This window comes from Rhineura floridana, chromosome 9 (assembly GCF_030035675.1).
Source record: "Rhineura floridana isolate rRhiFlo1 chromosome 9, rRhiFlo1.hap2, whole genome shotgun sequence".
Classification (NCBI taxonomy): domain Eukaryota; kingdom Metazoa; phylum Chordata; class Lepidosauria; order Squamata; family Rhineuridae; genus Rhineura; species Rhineura floridana.
The window spans coordinates 78,237,646-78,252,340 of NC_084488.1; the positions used below are offsets into that span (position 1 = coordinate 78,237,646).

At 40.2% G+C, this 14,695-nt stretch overlaps 1 protein-coding gene and 1 pseudogene across 4 annotated transcripts in view; one reads left to right on the forward strand and one right to left on the reverse strand.

The window, feature by feature from the left end:
* SCLT1 (sodium channel and clathrin linker 1) overlaps positions 1-14,695 on the forward strand; it is a 93,413-nt gene that overhangs the window by 1,525 nt on the left and 77,193 nt on the right. For all 4 annotated transcript variants that reach the window (XM_061585042.1, XM_061585043.1, XM_061585046.1 and 1 more), the window contains exon 2: positions 1,169-1,260. In XM_061585042.1, the coding sequence (XP_061441026.1) occupies positions 1,169-1,260 (92 nt within the window). The remainder of the gene's footprint in view (positions 1-1,168; positions 1,261-14,695) is intronic.
* Positions 12,866-14,124, reverse strand: LOC133364129 (phosphoglycerate kinase-like; annotated as a pseudogene).

Here is a 14,695-nt window from a genome sequence, read left to right on the forward strand (position 1 = left end):
GTGGCTTGGCATCTACCCCATTAAGCGGCAGAACATTGGTGTATGTTGAACTGGCTCCACGTCAATTGGTGACCGTCTGTCAGTTATTCTAGGGGGGAGCCTGGACATAGAAGTATGTGCCCCCTCCTTACCTATGCCAGTCATTTGCTGGTCAAAGGCAGTGGAGATGGAGAAATGGCAGGGTAGACCTCCTGATCACTCCTGATCTCAGATGTTCATATTCAGTGCTCTTGTAAAGTACCACGAGCAGCAGCATGCTGCTTTTCAGGGAGGATGTTTCTAAACTGGGTTTTTAGTCTTATTTCAGAGCTTGGAAAAGTTACTTTTTTGAACTACAACTCCCATCAGCCCAATCCAGTGGCCATGCTGGCTGGGGCTGATGGGAGTTGTAGTTCAAAAAAGTAACTTTTCCAAGCTCTGCCGGGCCTCTCCCAAATAAGTGATTCTGTATTTTCAGGACGCGTGTTAAGGGTTTGAAGGAGGAAGGGATCACTTGGAGTCTGAGAGCAGGAGACTGAAGTAGGATTGTAGGGAGAAAGATACGCCTTGGGGAATTGTCAGTGATGAGTGGGATGCAATGGGATTAAAGGTGTTTGTACGTGGAGAGGTTTCTTATGTGTGTAGTTGAATTTTGGTTTTTAGGGATGAGTTTAGTTCCAGCTAGAGTCCTCTGTAATTAATGTTCACCTCGATCATCGTATCCAGACAGAAGTCTTGACATCAGTGTTTTTGTGAACTATTTGACAGGTGTAGCAGTTGATTGAATCTCTTAAATTCTATTGAATTAGTGTCTGTTATGTATTCCTAATGTGTGACTTAGACTTAAACTCTATGGCTGTATTAAAGTTCTTTCTCCAGCTGCATAAGTAATAATAATTTCACTACCTCTTTGAACTTCATAATGATGCACAGATGAGTTACTCTAGCCTGTTGCGAGTTTTATGTTTGATGTCCATGGGAACACGATTGCACCTTTGAAGTACATATGAGTGAGCTTCCACTATGACTTGAGAAATAAATCTTTTTTAAAAAACACCCTGTTCTATGCATGCTAAAAATAAGAGGCTTCTAGATTTTGAGGATAATTTAGTTAGAAACTAGAGTTAGAAATAAAAATGAAAGTTAATTATTGTGGTTTTTGCCAGTTACATTTGTCTTTCTTTTACAGGTTTTGTATTTGTGTTGAAGAGGGGAAACACATTCTGTCAGAACTTCCAGATAAAATTATGGAAACAGAAACAGATTTTCCAAGAAATCAAAGTAAGTTCTGCATTCTATTAAGATATATGTGGTTAGTTGATGTCTTAATAGAAAGCTATTGTCTAAGCTTCTCATATTTTATGAAAAAAAGGAATGGGAGCCAATAGCAAACTTTTACAGTATCTCTTGAATAATGTATTTACTTTGTGATGCAAATCTTCCAGCACCAGCTTAATCAAATGCATAGCATAGCATAGCATAGTTTATTAATTGCAGGGCCATAGGCCAACGCAATATACACAAAGATATAATATTCGATACAAAAAATACAATGAATATACTTACATATGTATATGTATATATGTGTGCAAAAAAAAAAGGAATAAGCTAAAAATGTTTATAACAGCAGGTCAGTAAATAACAATAACCATGTTCTTATATTATCATTTATTATATTCGTAGCATTTATGGAAGATGATTCTGCGATAAATTTAACTCTCAGTTTCTGAGCTATTAAAGCAAATAGAGCTACCTTACATGTTATTTGAAAATTTTTTATCTGACATTAAAAAGACTATTTTTTCCTCATCCGTAATCAACCCATCTGCATCCAACAATTCCTGCAAAAGGTGAAGCCTAAGATTGTAATATATTGGGCAATATAGCAAAATGTGCAGGAGATCTTCCTTCACATTTAAATCGCATACTCATTTTCTCAAATTCTTAGGAACGTTTGCTATTGAGCCCAGTCTGTCAGCATTAGGAAGAGTGAAAAATCGAAGTGCAGTGAATGCATGTCTTAAATTAATGTGAAGCGGGTGCAGAAGATATTGGGAACAAATAGGGTCCGTTTTAAATCTCCAATACCATGGGGCTGCATGAGAATTAAGTAAAGTAAGTCTGTCTAAATATTTACAATGGTTAAAAATCGTTTCTCGAAGCGTCTTATTGGAGCCTATAGTATAAAATTGCTGAGGAGTTAGGTAGTATCTGTGCAATAATTCTTCTATTTTGCTGCCCCAAATTTTGTTTGAGAAGGGGTGGCAAAAACAACATTTTAGTAATTCTTTACCTTGTATCGCAGTAAAGGTTCTCGCAAATCTCAGAAGAGCTAGGTGTATGTGGGCGCTGAGCGGAGGGATACCGATCTCCGCCCGAAGCATAGCTGCAGAAGTTCCAGGAGGGAGAAATAATAGGCGCCTAAGAAAGTTTGTCTGGATTGTCTCTAGGGTTGTAATAGATGCAGCTTCCCATCCCCAGACCGGTGCGCCATATATAACATGCGAAATTACTTTGGCCTCGAATATCTTTAAGGCTGGCAGAATCAGGTTGCCCCCGGGGGATCGGTAGAATTTTAAGATTGCCCCCACAGTTTTTATTGCTAGTTGCTTTATGGAGTAAAGGTGGTGTTTCCAGGAGAGGGTGTCTGAGAAGGTCACCCCCAGATACTTAAAGTTTCGGCACTGTTCTAGATTGTGATTTTCCAGAGACCAGCGATGAATCACGGGTCTTTTGCCGAAAACCATAATTTTTGTTTTTCCATAATTTATATTCAATCTTTCTGTTTTGCAAAGAGCATGTAGGCTTTTTATCATCTTTCTCATGCCAATAGGGGCCAAAGAGAGCAAAACCATGTCGTCAGCATAGAATAATGTAGCTACCTTCCTTTGCCCGATAGAGGGAGGGAAGTATTGCTGATCTGAAAGATTTAGAATTATTTTATTTACGAACAGATTGAATAATAAGGGAGCTAATGGGCAACCCTGCCTGACACCCCTCTCTGCCACTATCGGGGGGGTCATGTTTCCCTGTTGGTCAATCCTGACCTGAGCATTAGTATCATTATATAAGGCTCTTATAAGAAATAATAGCCGTCGGTCAATTCCCATGTTAAATAGTTTGAACCATAAGGTATTTCTATCCACTGAATCGAATGCTGCAGCCAGGTCTACGAAAGCTGCATAAAGATGTTTTACTGGGCCCATAATATTCTTTTTTGCCAGAAAATATAATGTGAGACAATGGTCTATCGCTGAAGACCCTTTCCTGAATCCAATCTGTTCAGGGGATATGAGCTGGTTTTTTTCCGCCCACTGTTCTAGTTTCTGGAGAAAGAATTTACCGTACATCTTGGCTATCACATTTATTAAACTGATGGGACAATAATTGGACGGGTCAGCAGGATCGTTTTTTTTATAAATTGGAACGATGATGCTAGATCTCCATCCATCAGGGATAACACCAGTGTTGTTAATTCTGGTGAATAACCGTGCTAATAAAGGAGCCCACCAATCTGAGAAATATTTAAAAGTTTCAGGGGGTAAAAAATCTTCCCCTGGCGCTTTCCCAAGTTTCAACGATTGTATTAATGATGTAATATCATCCGCAGAAACTGGGGGCCAGTGATGAAGATTTCCAATATCCAAATCGAGAGTATTAATCTGGGAAGATGATATAGAGGAGTACAAATTGTGAAAGTGAGAATACCAAGTCATAATTGATATTTGGGGTAGTTTTTTCTGGTTTAACAAACCCATCCCCTGCTTAGCTATATTCCAGAATAGACGCTCTTGGTTTAAAGAGACCGCGTTGGCTAACTTCTGCCAACAAGAAACTACAAAATCCAGTTTCTTTTGGCTCAACAGATTTTTATAAGCCGCCTTCATTGTTCTAAATATGAAAGTCTGGGTTTTGTCAGTATCCTGTTTAAGAGTTAGCCGAAGTTGAGTTCTAAGATTTCTTTTCGCTGATCTACATTCCAAGTCAAACCATTTGAGAGAAATTTGGGTCCTATTTATTGCCTCCACCTTCTGTGTCAGTATTGGTTTAAGTAAAGAGGCAATATTTTGGAAAGCCAGTATCGGGTCTAGAGCATCTTTTAATATTCCCTGATGAATAGATTCAATAGGATGGCTCCAAAGACTATGCGTTAGCTGATCCCTCTTTTTTTCAGACCAGCAAACTCTTTTTAGTGGTCTGAATTTCACCTGGTGGGAAATTGAGGGTGCATTGGGCAGAGGATACAGCAGGATTAATTGCAAAGGAAAATGATCGCTCTCTGACCTACAAAGTACATTGAAATCGATAATATCAGGTAACAATGATTGAGATGTAATTATATAATCGATTACACTTGCCCCGAAAGAGGACCAGTAAGTGAACGAACCGGCAGAGTGGTCAGCTACGGAACCGTGTAAGATTTCCAATGCGTGTGATGCCACTAAGTCTAGCAAAAGAGAACCCTGTTTGTTTATTTTATGATCTTTTAGGTTTCGGTTTTCAAACTCATACTGACTGGAAGGGGCCCAATTAGAAGAATCAATATTATGTTGCCCGGAGGTCCCAATTCTGGCATTGAGATCTCCGCACAATAGCAGTTTGTCATTTGGTTATTGCTTTTCGTAATGCTTGAGCATTTCATCCAGCATATCCCATGTTTTTATGGCATCTACAGCTGAAGTTCGAAAAGGGGGGATGTAGATATTTATATATATTAGAGCCTTCTCTCCTATACCTCTTATTCTGAGTACCAGGAACGATTGAGGATGTACAGATGGTAAAAGATCAGCCACTAGTGAGCTGTTATTTGATATCAAAGTTAAGAGGCCCCCTTTGGGGCGGCCTCTGCCCAGAGACTTTATTGCTGGGCTTGAAAAAGAACAGTAACCAGATAGATGCGGGGTCTTTGAGGAAGCAGTCCATGTTTCCTGAAAACAAATAATTTTAAATTTAGTTATAAAAATCAGGAAATCAGGATCCTCACATTTGTTGGTCCATCCATTGATATTCCATGATAACAATGGTATCCGTCATACAGCTGAGATCTCATCAAACGGACCTGTACTGACTATACATCCATTAGGGGTTGGTGAAATTCTAGATTGATGCAAAAGCTTACTTTTACATCTAGACAATTTTGCAGTTTTGTCGTCCTTTTTTTGTTTGACCTCCTGAGATTCTATTTCCCTGGGCTCTAAGATATTAGGCGGAGACCCTAATTCAGTCGCCTCCAAAACACGCATTCTTTCCCACCTCCCCGGAGGGTCAATTTTCGCCTGTTTGGCAAGTTTATAGCGGGGGGAAATTTCCCCTTGATTATTTTCTTCCGTGGGGATAGAGGGAACATTGATCATGTTAATCTCAACACTCAGCTGTCTGCGAGTGCTCGTGACACCTGATTCCCTGTTTAAATCTTTATAAGTTCCCAGCGTACAAATTTCCTTGAGCTCAGTGGTCTTAAGTATGTTAGCCAATGGTTCAATGGGCTCAATAGTCTTAGTTGTCATAGGGTTTGCCATTTCTGGTCTATTAAGACCTAATTTTGAATTTTTGATTGTATCAAGATGCGTTTTTAGGCAATCCAGTCTTGCCAATATCTCATTTTGGGCTGTTTCTGACAGTGTGCCAAAAGTATTTATTAACGTTAATTCTTCCAAGGTAAAATTATTATTATTAACCTGTATTGGCGCTAGAGGATCAGGAATTTGCAATTGGGCCAACGGATCTGATTTAAGATCTATAAGTGGTTGGCTAAGTGACAACAAGTCATTCAGTGGTTGTTTCAAATTTCCGACTTTGGAGAACTTCACTGCCAGTGGTATAGGTAAAGCTTTGTTAACAAAATATCTACTTATATTAATATTTAGACTAGAAAAAAAGGGTCTAAACTTTAACAGTTTTTGAACAGTAGATTGAGAAGAAAATTCGACTATGGCACGAGCATTTTGACTATTATAGTACAAGTATTGTACCTGTTGCACATCGGATGGAGACAACATTATCACTGGCTTTAGGAAATTGCAAATATGAAGAATACGATCGTGTTGTTTTAAAAAACCCGTCGGTTTTGGAAAATTTATAAACACTAGATACGATGGTTCCAAAGTTATGAACCAGGAGCTTTTGTTGGAAGATGGCTGTAATGGCTGTTTCAGCAATATTTCAGACCATGGGTCTTGACAATTCTCCACTTCTTTTTGAGTATTACTCTGCAAAGTCAAAGGTATATTGGGAGAATCCATTCTCGATGGTAGGGCTTCATCCTGAAGGTTTGATATTTCCGTCGTCAGTTCAGGGGTCCCGAGGTTTCTTTTTGCTGGCTTAATACCCAAGAGTTGTTTTTCTTCAATTTTTTGAGGAGATAGTCCTGTCTTTTTTAATGGGCCCAGATGGTTTTTAGAGGCTGCGCTTTGATCAATTAATTTAAATAGTTTCCCAAAGTTCATTTTTCTTTGTTGATGTTTATATTTTTTGATGTTGCTAGTTTTTTTTAATAATGGTTATTTTTTTTAATAATGGCCATTCATTTAAACAACATATGCATCAGATCTAGATTTATAATTTTAAAGAAGCATCCATTATGTTTGCTCTATAAAGATGCAATTTTGATCTTGATACTAATCCTAAACTTTTATCTCTGCATGTTTCTGTTTTCTGCTGGGCTATTTAAGATGCCATGTTAACTAATACAGACTGCAACGGTAGAAAAGCTTAATTTATGCCAGAAGCTCTGCAAATTACTAGCAGGTGGATCACAGTACAGGGGAAGACACTTCAGCTTTGGAGTGAAAGATAAAGAAATGCTGACAAATAATTGTGTTTTAAATTGTTTTTTAAAAAGATGTATTTTAAATTGCATTTGTTTTAGTTACTGTAAACCACCCAGAGAGCTTCGGCTATGGGGCGGTATACAAGTATAATAAATAAATAAATAAATAAATAAATAAATAAATGTACATTATTGCCACTTCATGGGATAGCAATGAACATAAAACCTGAAAGAGTAAAAGACTTGTAATACAGAAAAAAAACATAGAAATTGTGGCTTGACCTCTGCACTAGGGTTGCATCTTGGCCCATATGCTTTTAAACATTTGCTTACAACCACTGGGAGAGGTTATCCAGAGGCTTGGGTTGAAATGTAATCAGTGTGTGGATGGCACGTGACTCCACCTCTCTTTTCAGTCAACTAAACCAGGGAGGCATTGAAGACTTTGTGTCTGGGGACTGTTTGATTTAGATGAGCATAAATAAGATTAATCTTAATTTAGATAAGATAAAAGTATTGTTGTTTTGTAAGGCCGCCTATCAAGATGGAAGTTTGTAACCTGTTGTGGATGGCGTGCGTCCCCTCTGAAGAATCAAGTATGCAGCTTTGATGTTCTCCTGCATCTGTTGGTATATATGAAGATGTAGGCAACATCAGTGACAAATGCCTTTTTCTGGTTTATGCTGGTATGCCAGTTGTGTGCCTATCTGGAGACAGTAGACCTGGCCTATGTTACTTTAGCATGCTGGTTCTATCCAAACTAGACAACTGTAATGTTCTCTACATGGGGCTGCCTTTAAAGACAGTTTGGAAACTCTAGTTGGTAAAAACATGGCTGTCCGGTTGCCAACAGGAGTTAGATTGCTCATGCCATCAGTCTTGCATCACTTGTGTCACTTTGTTTGTTACTGACCTCAGTTTAAGTTTTGACCTGGTTTTGACCCTTTTAGGGTTAAATAGTTTGGGATCAGATTATTTGAAGGATCGCTCATGAACTTGCCCAGGTCTAAAGATTAGATACGTAGTTTGGGGGTTCTTCTCGACTCTTCCCTGTCTCTCGAGGCCCAAGTGGCCTCGGTGGCACGGAATGCGTTTTACCATCTTCGTCTGGTAGCCCAACTACGCCCCTATCTGGACAGGGATGACCTCGCCTCCGTTGTTCACACTCCGGTAACTTCAAGATTGGATTACTGTAATGCGCTCTACGTAGGGCTGCCCTTGAAGACAATTCGGAAGCTTCAGCTGGTGCAGAACGCAGCTGCCAGACTACTGACGAGGACCAGTCGGTCTTCGCATATAACACCTGTCTTGGCGCATCTGCACTGGCTTCCTATTTGCTTCCGGGCGAGATTCAAGGTGCTGGTTCTTACCTATAAAGCCTTACACGGCGTGGGACCTCAATACCTTGTGGAACGCCTCTCTCGATACGAACCTACCCGTTCACTTCGTTCAGAATCTAAGGCCCTCCTCCGGGTACCAACCCATCGGGAAGCCCGGAGGGTGGTTACTAGATCTAGGGCCTTTTCTGTGGTGGCCCCTGAGTTGTGGAACAGCCTCCCCGAAGAGGTACGCCTGGCGCCTACACTTCTATCTTTTCGGCGCCAGGTAAAGACCTTTTTATGCTCCCAGGCATTTTAATTTTCTTAACCATTTTAATCTTTTAATCTGTATTTTTTAATTTTTGTCGTATTGTGCTTTTGTAGTGTTTTTTGTTGTTTGTATATGTTTTATGATTTTTATTATGATATATTGTATTTTATCTTGTTTGTTCACCGCCCTGAGAGCTATTCTGCTAAGGGTGGTATATAAATTGAAATAAATAAAATAAAATAAATAAAAAATTAGCCTCAAAGGTTCTGGTTTCTGGTCCTCAAGTAAGTATCAGGCTAGTAGCCACCAGAGACAGAGCCTTTTATGTGGTATCCTACATCTGTGGAATTTCCTCATCAGAGGTCTTTTTCAGGCACCTGTTTGGTTGTTTTTAAATGGGCTGTAAAGATTTTGTTTTGCTTAGCTTTCCCTGATTGAATTTTTAAAAAATGATTAAGCCTCTTTGGCTTAATTTCCATTATGCTAGCTTTACATATTTAATTTTGTCTTCTATTTGTATTGATATATTTTTATCTATGGTTGGAACGTGCCTTGTGAAGACATTGCCCTAAAATCAATTAATACACCACGTAGGCTGTAATCCAATGCCCATTTGCACTGAGCTAGGGAGGGGTTTGGATTGGGCAGAGGTGTCCTTCTGTCAAGCCCTGCTGGCTGCCACTTGTGGAATGCAATCAGCAGAATCCCCCATTCCATCTGTTGAACATGTGGGCAGATGGAACACCCCAAACAGAATGTTCTGGGGAAGAGCTGACCCAGCCAGGATTCATTGGCTCCTGAGCTGACCCAGCTGTTGTCATTTCACTGTAAAGGCTGATCGCTGCTCCAGCTCTAGGCTGATACAGCAATTTGCCTGCCATCCCTCTACCACCATCTGCACCAGCCGGTATGAGCAAGAGAGCTACTGATGCGATGATGACTCCTCCCTTCTGTTAAACACCTCTGCTCCACAGCTGTGGTTTAGATTGCAGTGTTACAGTATTTAACAATTACAAATTGTTAATTACAAAGATACTGCAACACTTTGTTGCAGGTTTGGCTTGTACAAATTTAATAATTGTGAACCTGGTAAAGCTTGTGTACATGCAGTTATTATTTCTATTTGTTATATCTTGTATAAAAGTAGCACAAGTATTGCCTTCAATTAGTAAGGATGCAATCCTAAATTCATTTATTGGGGTAAGTCCCATTGATCATAGGGGACTTAACATAGAAACCTAGAAAGAGCCCTGCTGCATCAGACCAAAGGCCTATCTAGTCCAGCATTCTGTTCTCACAGCAGCTATCCTGATGCCAATGGGAAAGCCTGCAAGCAGGACAGGGCTGTGGAGTCAGAGTCAGAGTTGTGGAGTCGGAGTCGGAAGCAATTTTGGGTGGAGTCGGAGTCAGAGTCGGTAGAAATGTACTGACTCCGACTTAAAAATAAAATTAATATTTTATTATTAATATTAATTTATTAATATTAATACATTAATATACATTTGCCATTTAAGAAGGAGTCGGAGTCAGACAGTAGAAAAATTAATATACATTTGGCATTTATGAAGGAGTCGGACAGTAGAAAAATAGAGGAGTCGGAGTCAGAGTCAAAGGTTTGACATACGGATTCCACAGCCCTGGAGCAGGACCTGAGTGCAGTAGCATTTTTCCAACTTTTCATCCAATCAATTGGTATATAGAGGCATACTATAGTGGAGGTAGAACATGGGTGTCCTGGCAAATAGCCATCGATACCCTTATCCTCTGTGAATCTGTCTAATCATCTTTTAATGCTGTCCCAGTTAGCCGCCATCACTACATCTTGCGGGAGTGAATTCCATAGTTTAGCTATGTGCTGTATGAAGAAGTATTTCCTGTCCTGACTCTGCCAACATTCAGCTTCATTGGATAGCCCCATGTTCTAGTAACATGCATAGGATTGCACTGCAAGTCCTTGAGGATTTTTATTCTATTTTGCTTATGTACTGTAAATTTTTCACCCTTCCAAGTTTATGTTCACTTCCATCAGATGAAGCAGTTATAATGTACATAAAACAGAAATATGCAAAAAGGTAAATGTGTTTCTTGAACATCAAGATAAATATGCCATCTTTTATAGAGCAAGCACAGTGGCTGCTTCTTAAAAAGTAGCGCTGTAAATCTGATGAATATACTGTATATGTCAGCACAATCAGATTGGTGCTGGAATATTAGCATCACAAAGTAGAACACTAAACTTTTGTTTGAAGAGTGTTTCAAAGGAACTTTTGCTATATCACTGAAAAAAACTCTTGATACACTTCTGTTCTGTTTAAATTTCATTAATCTAACATGTTCAGAAAATGTTAATAGCCACCACTGGAAACCAGGTGTTGCATATCAAAATCTTACTGACGTGCTGCAGTTTCTTAATATACTTACCTACTGCTGTCTCTACAATGGCAAAGCATGCTTAATCAGTTTAGTACTGGCAGACAATCAATGTGTTACAAATCAACGAAGAAGCTGTGCCTGCTCAAACTGCCATGCATTACTACATCACTTTACTTCTTCGCCTGCATAGCCCTTTCTCCTATCTTTTCTTGAGGTTAGAACTTGACAAATATAAATTAAGATAACAGTTTTCACAACCAAAAGGAATATCTGCTTTTACTGTGATTTTAGGTCCTGTATTTTTTATATTTCCACAAAACCCTTCCTGGTGCCTAGATGAATACAGTTTTGCTGTAATTTCGAATGGATGAATATCTAACAAAAATGACCTCAAAAATGATATCTTGGTGACATAGCATAACAAGCAGTTCATACTGAGAGGTTGCTAGGGCAGGTGAATGATATATTCACGGTCTGGGGGTGTTTTGGGACTCATTATTGCTCCTGAAGGGTTAGGTTGCTGCTGTTGCCAGATGTGCTTTTATTTAGCTTTGGTTGGTGCACCAACTGCAGCCTTTCTATCGGTATCATACACACTTTGGCTGCATCCTTGTTGAATTATTTATTTATTTATTAGATTTATATCCTGCCCTTCCAATAGAATTTTTGAAACGTATTCGATGTGGAGCTGCTTCTAAAGCATGTTTGGATGTTGCAATTAGTAGAATACTGCTGCTAGGCTGCTATTGTAGGCCAGTAGTTCAGAGGACGATATTCAGACTTTTGCTTTTGAGATGTTGGTGCTGGCAATGACTTTTCAAATTGTAAATGGCTTGGCCGAAGATAGCTGAAGGACCACTTGCTGCCATGTGATTTTGCCTGTTAAGGTATACTGATAAATCTCTGTTGTGCGTCCCATCTCCATCCGAAGCTAAATTGATGGATACACATTTTCCATAGTAGCACCTGCGTTCCAGGGCTGCCTCCCCCAGCTGACCCAACTGGCTTCATTACTCATAACCTCTTGTAAAACTGTAAAATTTAATGTTGTCATCTCCTGTTAAAGGATGGCTTACTACTGCTGCCTTTTAAAGCTGGCTTTATTTTAAAATTCTGGCTAGATTATAAGCGTGTATCCAGTGGTGTCCCTCCATTGACATAAGGCTCTTTAACATAGTAGAAGCTTCTGTCACCTAAATGGAAAGGCAATTTTTGCATTTTTGTCCTCTTTATTCCACCCTCACCCCCCAGCTGCAGTTCTCGTATACCTGATCTGGAACAGTATGGGAAGTGATGCATAGGGAAATGCAGAGGACAGATCAAAGAGCCTTCCATCGACAGAGGAATAGCACTGGATTTAACCTAGGGTTGCCAGGCTAGAAGCATCCCAAACCCTGAGATTTCAGGGGCTGCCCCTAGTGATGTCTTTAGGCATGATTAAGCACAACGGTTGCTTGGAGCATACAATTCAAACAAAAATATTTCTCTGATTGGAAATTAAGATAAAAATCTTAGCTAAATGAAGGTATTCCCAGGGCCAGCTGAAGTGATGGGGTTGTTCCTTCTCACTTGCTTAGGGAGCCTGGATAGGGAGCATTTAATGTAGCTTACTTGCTTCTGGCAAGAAGGGTTTAAGTGCCCTCTGACCAGGCCAGTCACCAGAAGGCCACTGTAGGAAAAAAAGAGCCTAGTGTTGTGGAGATGTTAGATGGCAGCACTCAGCAGTTTAAATCTTAAATGTTTATTGAGAAGCTAACATTGCAGTCAACATCCAGAGATTTGTATTTTCTTCCTGCTTGTGGACTGGGTGAAGTGACAAATAGCAGCTGTTGAAGCTGAATGGAGAAATTTGTTTTAAGATACAGACAACAAGTAGGGGAACTCAGCCTCTTTGAAAAAAGGCAAAAAATATAAATATCTACACTCTGAACCACAAAAACCATTTAACACTATAGTAGCTCAAGTGGGGTAACAGTGGACAAATCAGCATCAGGTAAACTGCAGACTCCAAATGGAGCCACCTTAACCTCATACAAGTCTTTTGTCTGTTTGCTTCCAGTTTACATTCTGTGATCTGCTGCTCGTACTACAGAAGCGCTGCAGTGGTTGCTTTAAGGGTTATGTGCACAGGAACATATCAGGGAAGATGTCTTATTCATCTCACATTATACGTTGCTCAGAGTAGCTACACCAGGAAGAACTTTACCTTCTAGAAGCTCCAAACTGGCACCACCTCCAGTGCTAACATGACCTACTTTATCCTCAGTGTTCCATTTAGCACAGTATGTAGCAGTATCTCCACCACCAATGATGGTAATAGTGCCTTTAGCTGTAACTTCTACAACTTGATCCATCAAAGCTTTAGTTACTTTGGAAAACTTTTCCCACTCAAATACACCAACTAGACCATTCCACACGATTTGCTTGGCCCTGCCCACAGCTTCAACAAACTTCTTAATGCTTTTACAACCACAGTCCAAGCCCATCCATCCAGCAGGGATCCCAGAGGCCACAGTCGCTTCCCCAGTGTTAACATTCTCATCAAATTTATCTGTAGTGATAAAGTCAACAGTCAGAGTGATCCGTACACCATTCTTCTCTGCCTTGGCCATCCTTGACTATTTTTGATCCTCCTTCATCAAACAAAGAATTGCCAATCTCCATGTTGTTGAGTACTTTCCGGAAGGTGAAAGCCATCCCGCCACCAATAATCATCTCATTGACTTGATCCAGCATGTTGTTGATTAGCTGAATCTTATCCCGAACTTTAGCACCTCCAAGGATTGCCAGGAAGGGGCGCTCTGAACTCTCTAGAGCTTTAGCAAAATAATCCAGCTCTTTCTTCATCAGGAAACCAGCAGCTTTGTGAGGCAGATTGACACCTATCATGGAACTGTGAGCTCTGTGCACAGTTCCAAAACATCATTGATATAAACATCTTCTAGTTTAGAAAGCGATGCTCTGAAAGCATCTACCTTTGCAGAATCAGCCTTGATCTTGTTCCCTGAAGCATCCTTCCCTTTCCCGTCCTCTTCTATGTGAAATCGGAGGTTTTCCAGGAGAGTGACTGGGCCAGTTGCAGGATTAACACAAGCTGCTTCCACTTCTGGACCCACGCAGTCTTTCAAGAAAGTGACATCTGTGCCTAACAGAGTTTTTAGTTCTGCTGCTACCGGGTGCAAGGAGAATTTGTCAGGCATAGGACCTCAATCAGGTCTGCCCAGGTGACTAATCAGTACCACAGACTTTGCACCATGGTCCAGGCAATGCTTGATGGATGGGAATGGTGCCTTGATTCTTTGATTGTTGATTATTTTGTTGTCCTTCATTGGAACATTGAGGTCAACCCACATGACTACGCACTTGTCCTTCACGTCCACTTTCTCTAGGATGAGCTTGTTGGAGAGAGACATGTTTGCAGCAGCAGCGGGGAACTCAGGAGTAAAGATGCATGCCCCTGAAGGCTGCAATTTTAAACACACTTACTAAAGGACTAAGCCCCATAGAACTCAATAGGACTTACTTCTGAGTAGATATGGTTTGGATTGGCTGTTGGTAAGGCTTGACTAGGGATCCTCTGCAAATATATCGATATTTGAGCAGGGTTGGCAACCCACTGCATAGAATGTCCACTATTGGGCAAGAAACAAACTGTCATGCAACCAACAAGGTGCATCATAAGTGGGTTTAGGGGGTTGAGCTGAGCACATGGAACCACTGTTGTTACTCCTATGGATGTAAGGGAGTGAGGTGAAAGGTAAATGAAATGCAAATAGGAAAAGAAAAACAAAAGACAGTAGTGATTTCCTAAATGTACTACCATACCAACCACAACAAGATTCCTATGAGTAAGGCAGAAAACTCAGCATTCCACAACCAGTCAGGATTCCTAACCAACTCTCAAAACTAAAGAAATGCTGGCAGCCAGTCAGCCAAGGTCGCAGAATGCTGTGGCATGATTGCTGACCTCTGCCCTGAAATCTG